General features: G+C 44.2%; 1 protein-coding gene across 5 annotated transcripts in view; it reads left to right on the plus strand.

Moving 5' to 3' along the window:
* PLXNB1 (plexin B1) overlaps positions 1–18525 on the plus strand; it is a 111555-nt gene that overhangs the window by 66278 nt on the left and 26752 nt on the right. For all 5 annotated transcript variants that reach the window (XM_075574350.1, XM_075574349.1, XM_075574348.1 and 2 more), the window contains 12 exons: positions 405–1542; positions 1992–2174; positions 3725–3853; positions 4336–4436; positions 4714–4846; positions 6331–6487; positions 8344–8452; positions 9436–9544; positions 11915–12814; positions 15613–15741; positions 17865–17987; positions 18340–18433. In XM_075574350.1, the coding sequence (XP_075430465.1) occupies positions 406–1542; positions 1992–2174; positions 3725–3853; positions 4336–4436; positions 4714–4846; positions 6331–6487; positions 8344–8452; positions 9436–9544; positions 11915–12814; positions 15613–15741; positions 17865–17987; positions 18340–18433 (3304 nt within the window). In that variant the 5' untranslated portion in view covers position 405. The remainder of the gene's footprint in view (positions 1–404; positions 1543–1991; positions 2175–3724; positions 3854–4335; positions 4437–4713; positions 4847–6330; positions 6488–8343; positions 8453–9435; positions 9545–11914; positions 12815–15612; positions 15742–17864; positions 17988–18339; positions 18434–18525) is intronic.

Genomic DNA, 18525 nt, shown 5'->3' on the forward strand with positions numbered 1-18525 from the left:
CAGATTCTGTCTGATCCCAGATATAGAAATAGTTGAAAAATAAAGTTAATTCATTTAACTTCAGCATTGGTATGTAAGGAATACTCTGTGATTTTGTGTTTCCCACAGACATTGTTTGCTTGGGGAAATCTAATCGTGACTACTAATAATTGAGTATATTAGTTATTTTAGTTCAACACAAACAAAACAAAAGCTAAAAGTGTGTATATGTATATGATATTGTACAAAACATCTTTTGTATGATCTTCATATATACTTGCTGTCATTATTAAGTATTTGCATTTTTCAGGTACATTTATTCCAGTATCTTGTTTGTTTATTAAACTTTTGCTTAATTTGTGTTCTGCCTTTTCTACTCTCATAATGGCCGAAAAGTAACTTCTTTGTATTATTTTAAATTACAGAATGATCACCATGCCTTCAGGAATGTTACTTCTTGCTGCCTTGTGTTTCCTGGGGACGTCTGTCTCGGGGACGCTGCCATATGTCATGTTCTTACAGAACCATACAAAATTCAACCATCTAACCCTGGACGCCCACACAGGGACTCTGTACCTTGGGGCCAGAAACTTCCTCTACCAACTGACTGAAGACTTGGTGTTGGAGACTACTGTTCAAACTGGACCCGTTGAGGACAGTAAGGATTGCTTACCTCCTGTGTCTCGCCAGGACTGTCCCCAAGCTCTACCAACACATAACCACAACAAGCTGTTACTTGTGGTCCCCAGCCAAAGACAGCTCATTGTCTGTGGCAGCGTCCATCAAGGAATCTGTGAGAAGAGGAGCCTGGAGTCTGTCAACACTGTCCTTTTCCGACCAGAGAGGCCTGTTGACACCCAGTACGTTGCTGCAAATGACCCAAATGTTACTACAGTTGGCCTGGTTGGGCTCTCTAAAGACGGGTCACCCCTTTTGTTTGTGGGTCGGGGCTACACCAGCAAGGGAGCTGGTGGCATCCCTCCAATTACCACTCGAAACTTGGATGTGGGGGATTCCAAGGGAATGGACTCGCACTCTGTCTTCTCCTACGAAGACACAGCCAAGTTAGCAGTGGTGGGTCGACTTTCTGAGTACAACCACCACTTTCTCAAGGCCTTCACTTACCAGTCCAGTGTTTACTTCCTCTTCTATCGCAGAGACCTCAAATCGCAGTCCCGGGAGTACAAGACTTACATTTCTCGCATTTGCCCAGACGATTCACATTATTATTCCTATGTGGAGCTGCCTCTGAGTTGTCGAACTAAAGAGAAAAGCTACAACCTTCTGGAGGCTGCCTATGTCACCCAACCTGGAGGCAACACCGCAAGGGGCATGTTAAACACTCGAGGGGATGTTCTATTTGCAGCGTTCTCCCCGTGGCAGGCTGCTTCTGGGAAAGTGACTGAGGAATCGGCATTGTGCTTATACTCCATGGATCTTATTGATCACTTAATCAATCAGACAAGGGACACCTGCTATACCAAGGATGGCAGGGCTGAAGACGGAAGAGAAGTGGCATACATTGAATATGACGTGAAATCAAATTGTGTCCAACTGCCTTCAGTAAGTATTATATGCTCAGAAGCAAGATCAAATATGGATGAGTGAATGTTCTAGCAGCCTGTGAAGAAGCAAAACAGTAAACAGTTGAATTCAGAAAAGATCTGTTGTCCCATTGATTGTATTTGTCATATAGTCAGTTGAATTCTATCCAAATTTGTCATTATTACCAGCCTTTTGCAGATGTAGGTTGTGTGTTCTTCATAAATTTAATTAATTGAGCTTTGAAAACATCATGCGTCTGTTGTTCACATGTACAGAGGTCTTAGAAGCTCCATACACTTTAATTTTATCTATGAAGAACTCTCATGTTGGACAACATAGATGTCACAACCGAAGATAAAGCCGCTCTTCTCTAGTACCAATAGGACTTCCAGGACCATGAACCCATTACCTTAAACTTTTCTACAGTCAACCTCTCTGTATTTTCCGCTTCTCTCTGCTGATCTCAGGATACCCTCGATGCCTACCCATGTGGCTCGGACCACACCCCAAGCCCCATGGCAAGTCGGGACTCCCTGGAGGCGGCGGCCGTATTTGAGAGTTCCCGCGCTCGTCTGACTGCTATCGTTGTGCACGTGGAAGGTGAGCACACCATCGCTTTCATTGGAGACAGCAAAGGACGACTTAACAAGGTAGGTAGTAGCATGGGGATATTGGTGGAGAGATAACCTTGTGAATTGTGAACCACACATTTCAGTTGAAGCCGTAAGATCGAATATGTTTACTTGCAGTTTATTCATTTAATGGCAATAGCAGTCAAGTGGCCATTAGTGGCTGCTAATAGCTTTCTCTGATTATTGAATAACACTCTTGTCCTCCATATTAATTATAGATATTTTTATTTCATGTATGCAAAGCTTTGCAGTTCAAATGTCAGACCATTTTAAATACAGGAAATGGACATAGGAAAAGCACAAGATCACTGTATGGGGTACACATTTGGAGTCCCTATTCCAGTAAAACTAGATTGCAAGCTCTTTGGGGCAGTGACCGCTGTGGCAGCATTTTATTAAAAGCGTGCTAGTACTGTCAGAGCTTCTAATTAGCAGGGAATGCTGCTGTTGCCCCCTAGTCCCATAGTTATTGTACTATATTCTGCCGGCCCCTCCAGCAGTAATGTTCTTAAATAAGCAAACAAGATTCCTGTTGCTTATTCACCTGGATCGAATGGCTTTTTGTAGCATTTAACTGCATTGAGTTCTCATCTTATTCACAAAAAGAAACAAGCAGGCCATGTGACTGATGTAACACCTGCAGCATTGGTATGGGGGAGTGCAGGGGAAGGCTTAGAGCTGGTGAATGGGTCCAAAAATAGCAACATGTGCAAGATGTGCCTTAGAGTGCTCAGCCGCTAAAGAGGTTACCTAAAGCCTTCATATAAACACGGCATGGTGGGCACTGTCATATCTCTGTCCTATGTCTGTCATCTGTTCACTTTCTCTGTTCCATTTGTCTGCCAACTTCTCAGCCCCCTTTTCTGTGTTCAGACAGGAGAGATTTGTGAAGAACTAGTCACAAAATCAATGCTCCGTCCCCATCTATTGGCAGAAACTCAAACTGAAGGGACTCTTCAAGGGCACATAAACCCCATTAACAAACAAGTACAGTCGTAATCCTGCAGTGCCTTATTACTTCCCCACAAGATGAATGGTTCAGTACTTGGATGGGCGTCAAGAGAGAGTTGGGAACAGAGGGAGAATGTTAGAAAAGGCAGAAGAGGGAAATACTTAATGATATCGCTGTTATTATTTGACATGTTCAGTGTAGCCAGCATGCAAATGAATGGTCCCACAGCTGCTAAATAATTTGACCTTTTACTTCTATGGTAGGGCACAGCTTTGATTTACAATCATCCACTAGAACGCTATACTGCTCTCAAGCTACATAAAGAAACCATACAATCTCCTTACGTGCACCGAATCCCTCATTGTAACACTGCTTTCCCTGATTCTTTCAACCTCCCCAGCTCTCATATTCAAGATATCGTTGTGCTTTCTGTCGTTCCTGTCTCCCCATTTCTAACCTCTGTAACACAGCCCAGGACGTGAGCTATACCATTTCATGCGTAAACGAATACGAACACCATATCTGTTTTACCCATAATAAATTGCTTTGTGGAGATGTATTGATAAAACTGGGGGAATTTTTGGATGATTATAATGGCTACTAATTGCTTTTACAGGTATATGTCGGAGGGAATGGAGATGCTCATCAATATTCCTATTTGGCCAACCAATCTAACACAGCCATTGCTGGAGACCTTTTGTTTGACCAGGCACAGAAGCACTTATATGTCATGACTGAAACCACGGTAAGAGATGTCCTCAACGTGAAGAACGTTGAGTAGAAGTGACTGTGCTACTAAACAAACACTGCTAGATTGATTAAGTATGATGTGTTGTTTCTCAGAACGTTCTATCTTTCGATATCATTTGCTGAACTGTCTCTCAGTCCTGTCTTAACAACATGGAACTAACAAACTTCCAGAGACAGGCACATATTGTCCAAGCTCATGCCTTGGTAACACACATCCAGCTTTTATATCCAGCATCTGTACAACATTACAGCATGAGGATATTGACTCTGCTAATACAACAAGCTTGTACTGTAACATTGGGATTTATGTAATCTTGTCAGCTGTTCTAATGTCACATTAGGAGCAGTGCAGATTGTGCATGAAATACACCTGCTATCTGACTTGTCCGCTCATTGCTTTTACATTTGAATGGACGCACTTGGAGTTTTGGATACATTGTATTACAGCCAGGATTGTATTTCCTTTGCTGTGTGCAGGTGGTGAAGGTGCCACTGTCTGAGTGTTCTCAGCATACTGAGTGTGACTCGTGTCTCTCTGCTGGGGACCCGTACTGTGGATGGTGTGTCCTTAAGGGCAGGTGAGTTTTCAGATCATTGGCCTTTTACTATGTGGTATTGGTATTAAATAATAGAGTTGCATGAAGGAAGCTGGAGAAATATCTCTATACTACAACATGTTGATATTTTGGAAGGCCACTAAAAATGGAAACCCAACAACGTAGCATGTATTGCCGGCTCTATGGGTTGCCAGATTGTAGTTGACCCAAACAATAATTATTGGTTGGCGATACCTGGTGAAGTGTCTGCTCTGCTTTGATTTCCTCCATGGCTGATGGACTGATTTTGAATTCACAGGTGTAGCAGGCGATATGAATGCTGGCGTTCGGGACAGAGGGGTCAGTGGCTCTGGGCGTATGATCCCAACCAGCAGTGTCTAACGGTGCAGTCTATGAGCCCAGCGAACATCAGCAAAGAAGAGAAGAGAAACGTGAGATAGTTTGGGGGGAGGGTCAAGTGTATATCCACCTGTCTCACCAATAATTAAAATGTGTCTGCATCTCAAAGCAAGATAATCCATGCAGGAACTTTCTGCATTCTTGTTCTCTCGCTGACCCCTAGAAATCTGACAGACGTCCCCAACAGCTTTCAGCCAAACGCCTGAACTCCACCACTAGAGAGGGATCCATTCTTTGTAACATAGAAATCATACGAACTGTAACATTTTATCTTCTGAGACTTTTTGGTGCTGACTTTTTTTGTAGGAAAAAAATGAAATAAATGTTTTAAGTTTTAATAGCTCTTTCCTTCAATGCAATTATGTTGCCGAGCCTGCGTGTTCTGAGGGACAGACTTGTCTGTGTCATTCGGGTTAGTTTTTTTCCTTTCACGTCATAAGTTGGTGAGGTGAAAATGATATTGGCACGTCAATAAATTCAAAGAAACAAACACTGCACAGAAATTCAAGACTGCAAGCAGGTCGTTCACACATGTGGAAGGGGTCTCAGATTTGTGGTGAAGGTTTTAAAGCAGCAAAACGGGAAATCTTATATGTTTAAAAAAAAATACAAAATCAGATCTGTAGTATTAGATAATAATGACTGTTTTGTTTTTGAATTCAACTCTTAATGCCATTTTTAAATAATTTTAATATAGCAGCATATTTTGATTTCTATAGCAGGCTTTGGCCCACTTTCCCAGCAGTGCAAGATCTTTGTAACACTTTACTGCTTGCGATAATTTGTCGCCAACATTCCCAGCAGTTTGAGCTGCAAACTATAATAATAGATAATGTTACCTTAGTAATACCCGGATACATTGTAGCTTCTGAGTTAAACTGGCCGAAGGATTGATTGAAACTGAAAGGCGGCCATTATGTTAGGCCCGCAATCAGGATTTTTTACAGATTTATAACAGGAGCACCAAACGATTGCCAGCGTAGGTAAGAATGTAGAATTATACATTGTCACACGTTTTACTTATAAACATAAGAAAACAAAAGGGGGAATGTAGTGTTGCTGTTTTAATGAACCAGTATGAGAGTTTTTAATACTATAGATGAGACTTGTGAGTCCTGGAACACGTATGCACAAAACACATTTACGTAGATCTTTCCGGTTCTGCATTAAAACATTTTTATTATGAGATTAGGCTGGCTGCATTTTGCATTGGTTGGGCCGTCTGTATTTCTCTTTCAATTATATGACATTTGGCCGAACAGGGTACCCTCACATGACTTGCCCTCTGTATAAATAATTTATTCTGATTAGTGGGTGCATTTGTTTTTGTGTGTGTGTATTTTTGTATTTAAGGTAATAAGATTAACCTCCCCACCTTTAAGTTATTTATATTTGGAGGTGTAGTGGTTCCATCTAGTGTTAGATTAATATCATTGCATTACACACAGAACTAGTGATGTGTTGTCGAACTGTAGACAGGGATACTTAGTATCTGCTGTTCTGTTTGTGCTCACAGATCTTCCTGTCTGTCCCTGAGTTACCATCCCTGCGGGACGAAGAGTCGTACTCATGTTTTTTTGAAGATTACGAGAGCCGTGCAGTCAGGACGGATGCTGGAGTGATGTGTCCCTCCCCAGATCCAAGCAAAGCGCCTACTATCAAGCCAGGGACAGGTCAGTGTGCACTCAGAGCCAAGGGGCTCTACTCAATGTGCTGTGAGTGGATGATGAGTGGAGCTCAGAGCTTCCCTGACATGGAGCATTGTCTTCACAGCATATTGAATATGGGCCACAGGTAGGTCAAAGAGATGAAGGCCCAGAAGTGACAGGACAAAGTTCATCTTCTTTGTTGAATGCCGGGGACAGCCTCCTACCTCCATAACTCAAAAAATGAATATAGATTGTAGTAGGGAACACTTTACGTACTACGGTTAGCATGAGTATTTAATGATGTCTATTTGTGATGCAATTTGAGATTTCATGGTGAAGCACAATAGGGTGTGTGATCAGATTACCTACACCTCTGCATTTCCAAACTTTTTCGCCTGCTTTTATATTAATGCTTATCTAAGGCTTTCAGATGGCTCCGGGCTATTCTTTTTTCAGTAAAGCAGGTTCCAGTGACATTTTAATATTTTAGTTTGTGTAACTTTAAAGCTGCAACCCCATATACTTGGTCAGTTGAATTTCTCTTAGAGACCGCTGAATGTGGGGAGGGGGGGGGGTTTGGTCAATTAAGTGTTTTCTTTCCCCTTATCCCACCCTGTCCTTATCAGAGAAAACCAATAAAGATAAGGGAGGTGGGGAGAGGGAACTCAGGCAAGTGCAAGCACTTGCTGATCACACAGTGACATCACACAGTGACATCACACAAAAGGGAAATCAAAGGAAATCCAACCCTCCCAAGTTTCACTTTAATAATACATTATATACTTATAAATCTGTGAGATGTGGATAAAGAAAGCATCAATCACCCAGATGAGACGCCTTAACCATGTCACTGAATCAGTTAACGTTGGTCCTAGGAGGGCTTGCCCCTTTAACCGCCCCTTGATGTAACTGAATATCTATTGCTATTACATTCATCGTTGTACAAACGCCTGAGAAAATGCCGTTGTTTGCAGGTCGTGATAATGTTTATACCTTATAGTCCCATATATTTTTCTTCAGTCCTCCTGAGTGAATCCGGAAATCACAAAATCGGTCTTGTTTTGTGACCCAAATCGTACATACACCGCGCGCAACGCAGCGTCGTAACTGCACCGTAAGGGGCTCCCAGACACAAAGTGAAGGGAACCCTCCCGACTCGTAAGCAGCGGCGGAGCGGCATCCCACGTGACCCCGGTCACCGGAAATGGTCCAAACGAACCCGGATGCAGTTCAGGGGAGGAAAGGAGGCAGAGCTGGTGCTCCTCTCTTACAGCCGACTGGGTTTCGAGCTCTGTCCCCTTTCCTCCCCTGAACTTTGTCCAGGTTCGTTTGAACCATTGCCGGGTAATTTTTGGTAACATGGGATGCTGCTTATGAGTCGGGAGGGAGGGTCCCGACTCCCTTTGTCCCACCCGCCTGAGCTGAGGCCCCTGGATGTGCCCAGCTGGTAGTTATGCCTAGGTTTGCAGGTGGCTTCTCCAAAAATACTGGACACAATGGTGAAAGGTGCGACGGGCTCGAGACACACACACACCCCTCTCTCCACTCCATGCTGTTTCCTCCTCTCGTTGCCCCTACCCTCAGGTTCCGGACACCTCCTCCTGATTGGCTGCATTAACCTGCAGCAGGGAAATCAGGATGGAGGACGTGGCTCAGCCTCCTAGTAACAGCCCTGCTCTCTCCCTGCTCGGGGAAATCCCACGGCCCCCCAAGCCGGTCCAGAGAGCTAATACGCGACACTTACATGTCCAGTATTACCTCTAATTTTTTACTGGACAGTGTATCTAAATACAGGACAGTCCGGTTCAATACTGGACACCTGCCAACCCTAGTTGTGCCACTGGTGCCACGTCACTAACACCACCTCTGCCTGCTTTCAGATCACGTGCAGGTGAAGCTGCTGCTCTGCTTCGGAGAGGTCGTTATAACTGCCGCAGAGTTCACTTTTTACGACTGCACGTCAGTGGCCCAGCTGTTCCAGACGGCTCCGTGAGTCTCCTTCCCCCCGTGCACCCCAATATCTGCTCTCTCACATACTGGGATCGAATGCGGACGATGAAAAGGAAAACGACTTTATACCGAGACTGCTCACTGTTACAACAGGAATCCTGCTTTAACCGTTTCGCTGCTGGAGGGGTCCGTAATGCGTGGCGGGCTCTTTGGCAGTGACGGGGTTAATCACGCCTTTGCCCCTTGTCCAGCGAAAGGGTTAATTTGCTATCCCTGTCTTCTATGGCGGCTGACAGTCAATTTCTTTTTCCCGACCAGTCATAGGGTTTATAAGGACTGTGCAATTGTGTCTGAAATGGGTTAATACTGAGCTTTTAACCATCATTTCATGTACACCGTTTTGTCCTCGATTACTGCTATATTTTTTGGCAAGGTTAAAATATAATTTTATACATTTAAAACAATGTTTCACATCTGCTACCAGCACGATTTTCTCCAATGAGAAGTTACTCTGGGGAGTGTGGAAGTGTATTGAGATACTCAGTACCATCATGTTTTGCAGTTTATCCCCCAAACAGGAAATGCTGCTTTGAGTCTTTCATCCCCCTTGTAATCCATGCAGTATGTTCCACGGAGTATGTGCTACACAGAGTACGTGCTACACGGAGTACATGTTACACCGAGTAGTCCTGCAGGCTGATAAAAGTGCTCATTGAAGTTTTGTTGAAGTATTTGATAGCATTGAATATTTAGTACCGGCTGAGATAGACAATTTATTGATCCGTGGTTACATCTAGTTTCTGGGATCCAGAAAGCATCTATTTCCCTCTTGAAACATAATTGTCACGTGTTTCATGGGTCTCTTTAATTTTGTCTTTCGTCAGATGAATGTACGTAGAAGAGTCTCACCCAGTGTATCGTTAAATCACAGGTTGAACACTAGAGACTCAGTTACAATGTTGTTATGTTCGCTATGGGTCCCCTGGCCGTGTTCATGATGTGGTTTCCTCTGGGTATATTAGGTGCCGGGGATGTGTGAGCAGTGACTGGGGATGTAACTGGTGCATTCAGCAGCACCTCTGCACCCACAAAGCCGCCTGTGAAGAAGGGACAATCATTTATAATAAATTGGTAAGTCTCTGCCCTGTGCCTGGGAATGGTTCTAGCCTTTACATTGCTGATATACAGATACTAAAGGAATTTCATTTTCTTTTTGTACATGCACATAGGTATATTTGTACAGCGCCAATCAGGTATTCAGCGCCTAACCATTTTCACAACATTACAATATAGGGAATATAATGATACAGATGGGATACGTGCATCAACACATAAATATAACTTTGGGAGAAAGGAGTACCTGCCTCAAAGAGCTTACAATGTAATTGGTGTGTGGGGAGAGTAAAGTAGCCGTAACAGTAGGAGTGAATTTAAGTATATTGGTGAGTCTGCATAGGAGAATAATGTAGTCAAGTGAGTAGGCGTCATCCAGGACAAATTAAACGTGTCATTGAACAGGTGAGTTTTCAGATGGCCAAGAAAAAAAGCACAAGTGCGCACCAAGGTAAGAGTATGATGGTATAATATAACAACAATAATATAAAAACTTACATAATAGTAAAATTTAATTCATATCCAGATCTGAGCGATATCCTCATCCTTTAGGCTTCACCATAGATCAGGCAAGGGAGCAATATCCCATTCTCTTCGGGTAACAGTCCCGCGCGCTGGGGCTGTCTCCGTGGCAGTCACTGCAGTAACACCTTCGCGTGTGTCGGCGTGGTGTGTAGCGCAAGTGCGCATGCGTGGAAATGAAGCCCCCTATAGCTGTCCGTAGATGCCAGTTCGTTTGAGGGATCGCGACCGGAATGAATACACTTGGTGTATGCCAGCCACCAGGATTAAGGTAGGCTGGTTACACAATTCGCGACGCGTTTCGTTTAACAGGTACACTTCATCAGGTATGAAATCTGGGCACCTGCGAGGGGTCTTTTATATGTCATTCAAGCTACATCATTGGTTGTTCCTAATTGCCAATATTTGGCACAGCAGACACGTCCTTGCTTCCTTGGGTGTGCAACCCTGGCAGTCTCAGCAGGCTGTGCGACCAACGTCCAACAAGCTTAGGGGACTGTGCCAGCCAGCTTCCTCCTGGCTTAGGAGAAGTCGCTCTCTCTCTCCTTTCTCTGGGGGAAAGCAGTCTCTCGAGAGACCGCTTTCCCCCCCGAGAAAGGAGAGAGAGAGCAACTTCTCCTAAGCCAGGAGGAAGCTGGCTGGCACAGTCCCCTAAGCTTGTTGGACATTGGTCGCAGAGCCTGCTGAGACTGCCAGGGTTGCACACACAGGAAGCAAGGACGTGTCTGCTGTGTATTCATTCCGGTCGCGATCCCTCAAACGAACTGGCATCTACGGACGGCTATAGGGGGCTTCATTTCCATGCATGCGCACTTGCGCTACACACCACGCGACACACGCGGAGGTGTTACTGCAGTGACTGCCACCGAGACAGCCCCAGCGCGCGGGCTGTTACCCGAAGAGAATTGGACATTGCCCCCTTGCCTGAAGGGCAAGCCTAAAGGATGAGGATATCGCTCAGACCTGGATATGAATTAAGTTTTACTCATATGTAAGTTTTTATATTATTGTTGTTATATTATACCATCATACTCTTACCTTGGTGCGCACGTGTGCTTTTTTTCTTGGTTACCTGGTTTTGCCAACGGAGTCTTCCGCCGGGGTCCTTCTTGGAGTGGGGGGAGACACTTCAAATCACAGGAGCAGCAAGAGGAAGGAGATAAATTACTTTTCTGTATCCATAGGAAGCAAGAGCGCGGACTGAACACTCTTTGACGAGTTTTCAGATGGGTTTTGAAGTTAGAGAGAGAAGGTGCTTTGCAGATGTTGAGAGGGGTCTGAGTTACAGACATAGGGGTGCAGCATGTGAGAAGGGCTGTAGGCGTGAGAGAGCTATTGTGACAAAGGGGGTAGAGAGAGTATAGGCCTGAGCAGAGTGTGGAGAGCGAGTAGGGTTGTACCATGAGTTTAAAGATGAGATTTACAAAGGGGAGAAGGAGTGAAGAACCTTGCAAGAGAGAATATATTCTTTCTTTTTTAGTTACATTTCTTTTCTTTTTCACTTTATTTTCTTCTCTTGTGCTTTTTCCTTCATTCCCTCCAATATTAATTACAGTCAATAATTTAAACCAAAACCACTTTGCCTAATGTTCTTATAGGGGGATGTGTTTTGCCACTTTGATGCTAGCTTTTATAGTCTCGAGCTTTAGTGCCATCGTGCCATCGTGCCATCGTGCCAATGCAACCTTTCAAGTACATTGTGTTTTTTTTTCTCTTGCTGGCTTTTTTGCTCTTTTCACTGTTCCTTGAATTTTTCCTCCTGTCAGATTCACCTTCCTTCCTTGTTTTATTTAGCTTTCAAAATATTCTAAGAAGACATATATAAATATATACACATATTTGTTCTTTCTCCCTTTCACTCAACAGGGGCAGATACCAGTTTTAGGTCCTACTCTCTCTCCTGTGTTTCCTTCTGAGCCACTTACCACCGCTGATCCTTCCACCAGTCTTCCTGGAACAAGCCCCAGTCCTGTCCCTGAGACCAGCAGAGCTACAACAACTAGCACACCTGTCACTGACACCACACCTACGCCAATCCCTACCATTGTGCTAACCACCTCACTCATCATTACTACCACAGTGTCTGCTCCAGAAACAAGTACTGCTCCACAACCACAGCCAACCATACTAGACCTAACCACTGTAGACACTACTCCAGATTTAACAACAATACCTCCCACTGAAGAACCGGCCCATCTTCCAACAATTAGCCCGACCACAGAGTCTGTGGATATCTCTACCAGCCCATCTGTCACAGCAGATGTAATCCTTCCCCTCACTTCTGAGCCAGACATAATCCAGGAGGTCTGGACCACTGAGAGTTCCACCACACCTGATGTTGTTACAATGCCACCTCTTGTTCCTGCACCAACTGTTTCTGATAATGACAGTGAAATCACATGGGCTCCCACCACCCTCCTTCCAACATCAGAGGAATTTACGCCTGCTGTCCCGTCCATTCCAACCACTAACCAGACCCTCAGTGTCCCTTCTTTGCCTGACGTGCCTGAGGACCTACCCAGTGAAATTCCATTCTCGGAAGTCCCACCCACTGTTCTACCAGATGAACCACCTGAAGAAAGCTTGGACCATACAGAAGCAGATGACTGGGTGGACACAGCCATTATGGAAAATGACACCACCTCCTTCTCATCTTCCACTATCCTCTCTGGAGATGGAGACACTGATGGGGTTTCACCCAACTTTCCCAGCATTCTCGAACCAGGGCTGGATTATCAGTTTGATTCTCCGGGATTCATCGAACTGGTGAGAGTCATAGGGATTGACTGAATCTTCTAGACTTTCTGTCTATGTTGAATATATATATGTGTAAGAAAAAAAGGATACCAACGCTGGACACTCATTGTTAAAAGAATAAGTTGACTTATTACATTATACAATATCAGGAAACCCTATTGTATAATGTAACAAATCAACTTGTTATTTTGATAATGAGTGTCCAGTGCTGGTATCCTTTTCTCTAATGAGATTGGGTTTACTCTCAAAACTTATTGTATTTACCTGTGCATGGACCAGCTTGTGAAGTATTTCTAGATTGCAGTTATAGGATACAGTCATAGACAGCAGAGAGAATTCTGGATTCCAATTTCCAATTGGATACAGGTGGATACAGGCATACCCAAATTTAAGGACACCCACTTTAAGTACACTCGCGAGTAAGTGCATATCGCCCAATAGACAAAAAGCAGCTCACGCATGCGCCTCTAGGCACGCCCTGAACAGCAATACCAGCTCCCTACCTGTACCGAAGCTGTGCGCAAGCAGGGAGACTATAGAGCCTGTTACAAATGCGTTATTTACATCAGTTATGCACGTATATGACGATTGCAGTACAGTACATGCATCGCTAAGTGGAAAAAAGGTAGTACTTCACTTTAAGTACATTTTCGCTTTACATACATGCTCTGGACCCATTGCGTACATTAATGTGGGGTATGCCTGTATTGCATAAAAAACATTTCTAGTTCCCAGTTCTATATTTTTGATGTCACATTTCAATCAGCAGGTAAAAAAAAGCTTTTTATTCTGTTCATTACAATCATATTCATCCCGATAATACATCCCTGCCGTCTGACATCAAATTTACAACCGACATCCTAAAGCTGTTCAGGTAATTGGCATTAGTGGTCAGAAAACAAAATAGTTCCAGGAATGATAATTGAGAGTGTTTATTAAACACTTTGCAGCTAAAAGGAACGGCAGAATTTCTAAGTAATAGGCTTCAGGCAGCAACAGTACAAGGTTTATGGCACCTGTGGGGTGTGTAGCATGTGTGTACAACATGGTGGTTAGCGTGTTGGTCTGAAATGTACAAGTTTGTGGGTTCAATACCAGCCTTGACCACTTATGTTGAGTGTTATCTTTTACAATTTTCTATGGGGCTGTAGAACTGGTGCAAAACTTGTACATAAAAAAAAAAAACATTTATAAAATAGAAAAACAAACATTTTCTTGAATAAATCTGGTGGTTTTTTTTTTGTTTTGTTTTTTCAAAACAGGCCTTTGCTTTTTACCTCTCTACATCTTAATGGATCTTTCCCGGCAAAATATCATTACGATCCCATATAGAGCTTTCAAAAGTGAACAAAATCAGTTAAACACAATATACTGCCTTTTTTTCAGAAACCGTTCCATTTTTCTTGATTCATTTATTCGAGAGAGAGAGCCGTGTTGGAAATGCGTCCCTAATTACTTTTAATTTTGGGAATCACAGCCCCAAACTCAGCAGGATTTCATAGATGAAAGGATTTACATTTCCGGGGGGGGGGGGGTCCGGGGGGGGGGGGGGGTGGCAGTGCCAGGTGACACATCTCCTCTGATCCACGGCCAACCCCAGAAGCTCAGGGAGACTTTAATTACTTCCAGAGCGGAGGGGATTTCTTAGGAGGTTATTCATTAAACTGCAATTGTGCCGATCAGGGCACTATCTAACAGAAACTCGTTGATAATTCAATGGGATTTACCTTGCCCTAGTTGGCACTATGACATTTTAATGAATAATCCACTTAGTCCATAAAGCTTCAACCCTGGTCTGTTTGGAGCTGTGTATATGATTGGTAGAATTACCCGTAGATTTTACTTTACTTAAAAACTTTGCTAAAACGTTTTGGCCGAAGGGCCCAGCACGGCATTTAAACGGCTCTAAAGAACAACCTCAATGCAACTTCAAGGTTGAGTGCTTTAGATTTATAGGTGAAGTTTGGTACAAGGTTCTTTTTGGAAGGATTTTTTGATAGAGCACTGTAAGTATTTTTGTTCTCTATCTCCAGCTTGCTGTAGCTAGGCAGCATCTGTAGAAGGAGTCGTTACCATATTGAATCCTTTGCACAGAAGCCAGCTGGCTCGTACAGGGCACAATTATGAGCAGGGACACATTATTTGAGATCTTTCTGGCATTCACAACCCACTGCTGTGAAAACCTCCAAGCTTCCTGAGAGCCAGCTGGCATTGAGCAGACACCGCTGTGGCAAGAGATGTCCCCTTGTGTTCAAGGACAATAGCACTGATGTTTTTAGTGAGAGATCCTATCAAACACAAAGCTCTTCAGAGAATATTTTTTCATTTATCCCCCTGGTAGTGAAGGGGTAAAAACTGGTGTCACAAGGAGTCATCTTTATATGTTCTAATGTCAATGACATCACTCATTTGAATATGACAGCACATGCTACAGTAGAGAGTAGTATTGGTTGGACTACATACTTTCAACCATCTAAAGCAGGGGTGGCCAACTCCAGTCATCAAGGGCCACCAACAGGTCAGGTTTTAAGGCTATCCCTGCTTCAGCACCAGTGGTTCAATAGCCACTGATTGAGCCACCTCTGCTGAATCAGGGATATCCTTAATATATGTCCTGTTGGTGGCCCTTGAGGACTGGAGTTTGCCACACCTGATCTAAAGCCGCCTTCTTGGATCCCACCAAGGGTGCTGGTAGTAATCATGCACCCTTTGTTGCCGATACATTCTCTCAAAGATGGTAATGTCTTCTCGCCCATTGGTTTCAACCAAACAACAATGCACTTTTAATGTTGCTTTGTTCCTGACAGAACGAGGAAGAATTGATTTGGGGTCCAGACGCCTGTCCTTGTGTGGAAAGCATCCAGAGCTCTTCTCTGCTGCCGGTCAACGTGGAAAGGAAAATAACATTAGTCGGAACAAACTTTCATCTCTACCAGGTACTTAATGGTCCTTTCCCATATACAGACAGTTTTATGAGCTATGGTCCATGTATGATATGCTGTGCGGGTTTTTTTATCACATTATAAAACTGGTCATCTAGTGTTCTGCTCAAAGGGAAGTTCTGTATCCCTGTCTGTCTAACTAGTGCATGATATAGGGGGGGGATCTATATTTTGGTGCATTTTGGTTCTACAAAATCTAGAGAAATTGTAACATTATTTAGGGATTTTTTAAATAGATTTTGAACCTCTGCTCTAAACCTGCAGTGCAATGTAACTACTTTGAGATAAGTGTCTGAGGAAGTAGCACTTCTAGACCTGGTTTCTTTATTTGGGATGTGAAAGTAACAAGGCTGATCTGGCTGAGGTATCACAGTGAAAATGACAGATGACCCTAGAGCAGTGTTTTTTTTTAACCCAACCCTCTCTAATAGCGCGTCTGAGATCAGATGCATTGTAAGGAACCCCAACTCTCTCTAATAGCGCGTCTGAGATCAGATGCATTGTAAGGAACCCCAACCCTCTCTAATAGCGCGTCTGAGATCAGATGCATTGTAAGGAACCCCAACCCTCTCTAATAGCGCGTCTGAGATCAGATGCATTGTAAGTAACCCCGACCCTCTCTAATAGCGCGTCTGAGATCAGATGCATTGTAAGGAACCCCAACCCTCTCTAATAGCGCGTCTGAGATCAGATGCATTGTAAGTAACCCTAACCCTCTCTAATAGCGCGTCTGAGATCAGATGCATTGTAAGGAACCCCAACCCTCTCTAATAGCGCGTCTGAGATCAGATGCATTGTAAGGAACCCCAACCCTCTCTAATAGCGCGTCTGAGATCAGATGCATTGTAAGTAACCCCGACCCTCTCTAATAGCGCGTCTGAGATCAGATGCATTGTAAGGAACCCCAACCCTCTCTAATAGCGCGTCTGAGATCAGATGCATTGTAAGTAACCCCAACCCTCTCTAATAGCGCGTCTGAGATCAGATGCATTGTAAGGAACCCCAACCCTCTCTAATAGCGCGTCTGAGATCAGATGCATTGTAAGGAACCCCAACCCTCTCTAATAGCGCGTCTGAGATCAGATGCATTGTAAGGAACCCCAACCCTCTCTAATAGCGCGTCTGAGATCAGATGCATTGTAAGGAACCCCAACCCTCTCTAATAGCGCGTCTGAGATCAGATGCATTGTAAGGAACCCCAACCCTCTCTAATAGCGCGTCTGAGAACAGATGCATTGTAAGGAACCCCAACCCTCTCTAATAGCGCGTCTGAGATCAGATGCATTGTAAGGAACCCCAACCCTCTCTAATAGCGCGCCTGAGATCAGATGCATTGTAAATTCTTCTGTATTTGGTAAATTTTTCAAATGACCTAAAAATTGCACGGAATAGTTTAGGCATGTCCGGTGGAACCTCTGTTGAAAAACAGTGCTCTAGTTCAGGGGTGCGCAAACTGGGGGGCGCGAGATTCTCTGCGGGGTTCGCAGAGGTTTCAGAGGCCCCGCGCTCTTCCCGAATGCATTTAAATTAAATGCCGGGGGAGCGGCGAAGGCCTCTGTAACGTCACTTACCTTGCCCCAGGCGGCTTCTGGTGACGCGTTACCATGGCAATGCGACGGCAAATTATGCCACGGGGTCACGTGATGCCGCATTGCCATGGCAACATGACGTCAGAACGCCAGAGCCAAGGTAAGGAGGGGGGGGCACATGGAGGGGGGGGGGGGGGGAGAGCCGGCAGGGGGTCACAGGGGAAAAAGTCTGCGCACCCTTACTCTAGATTATCAATTGGCATTTAAAAAATGCCAGTTCAAATTTTAAAACTTGACCGCACCTAGGAAATGTTGACCGCTTGCTAACCACGGTAATGGTCTGTGATACATGCAAACTGATATATGAAATTCCTAGCTTAATCGAATTCAGTGCCGAAAATCATACAATGAGGTGCATCTCACTGAAGTCTACGAAGCGAACTAATGTGATGAAAATAAGGATATGTTATCAGCCTTTAGCACTTGATGCTTATTAAAGATCAGTGTTGCTGGGTAGAACGGAGCTGGGAGACTCGCATAATTCCCACCCGTGTGCTATCTGAGCTGTTTCCTGTGTTTATTCTGCAGGATCAGCAGTTGGACTATGAGTGCGTCCTGATATTGGAGGGCAGGACAGTGGTGACAGATGCCTTTGTGGAAGTGGATCCAATTGAGCAATCCAAATTTTACATCACTTGCCGTCTGCACCAGGTAATAAAACCAGAGACCAGAGCAGGCTCCCAACCAGTTCCCAGAATCTGAGGCCACTGATTCTTCGCTGACGCAGTATATGCACCTCCAGTGCTGGAGTGAGTGCCTGGGACAGATCTGTGTGCAATGTATTACTTCCTCTCCTCTGTCTGTCTGTCTGTCTGTCTGTCTGTCTGTCTGTCTCACACAAGCTCACGAGTTTTCTTTTTCTATCAGACCGCCTTTCACAATATTACTTTTTATGGCTTTCTGTGGTACCACGATACACACTTCTTCCTTTACACAGACCTGTGGGGAAGGGTCTATACCTGGAGGTCCCCCCACATCCAATAACATTCTGTTCTTGTTGCAGTACAGTTACTCTGCACCCCAGCCAGAGTTCAACGCTATGGTCTTTGTGCAGAGACAGAAGGACCTGCGGGTAGACAGCTCTGAAGATCTCCACGGTATGTGAGCAGCACCATGCACAGATGTGGAACTGAGGGACACTCCTGAATATATATTTGTTTTTTACAGTCCCGATTAATAAGCAACAGTG

This window comes from Ascaphus truei, chromosome 17, assembly GCF_040206685.1.
Source record: "Ascaphus truei isolate aAscTru1 chromosome 17, aAscTru1.hap1, whole genome shotgun sequence".
In the NCBI taxonomy this organism is placed as follows: Eukaryota; Metazoa; Chordata; class Amphibia; order Anura; family Ascaphidae; genus Ascaphus; species Ascaphus truei.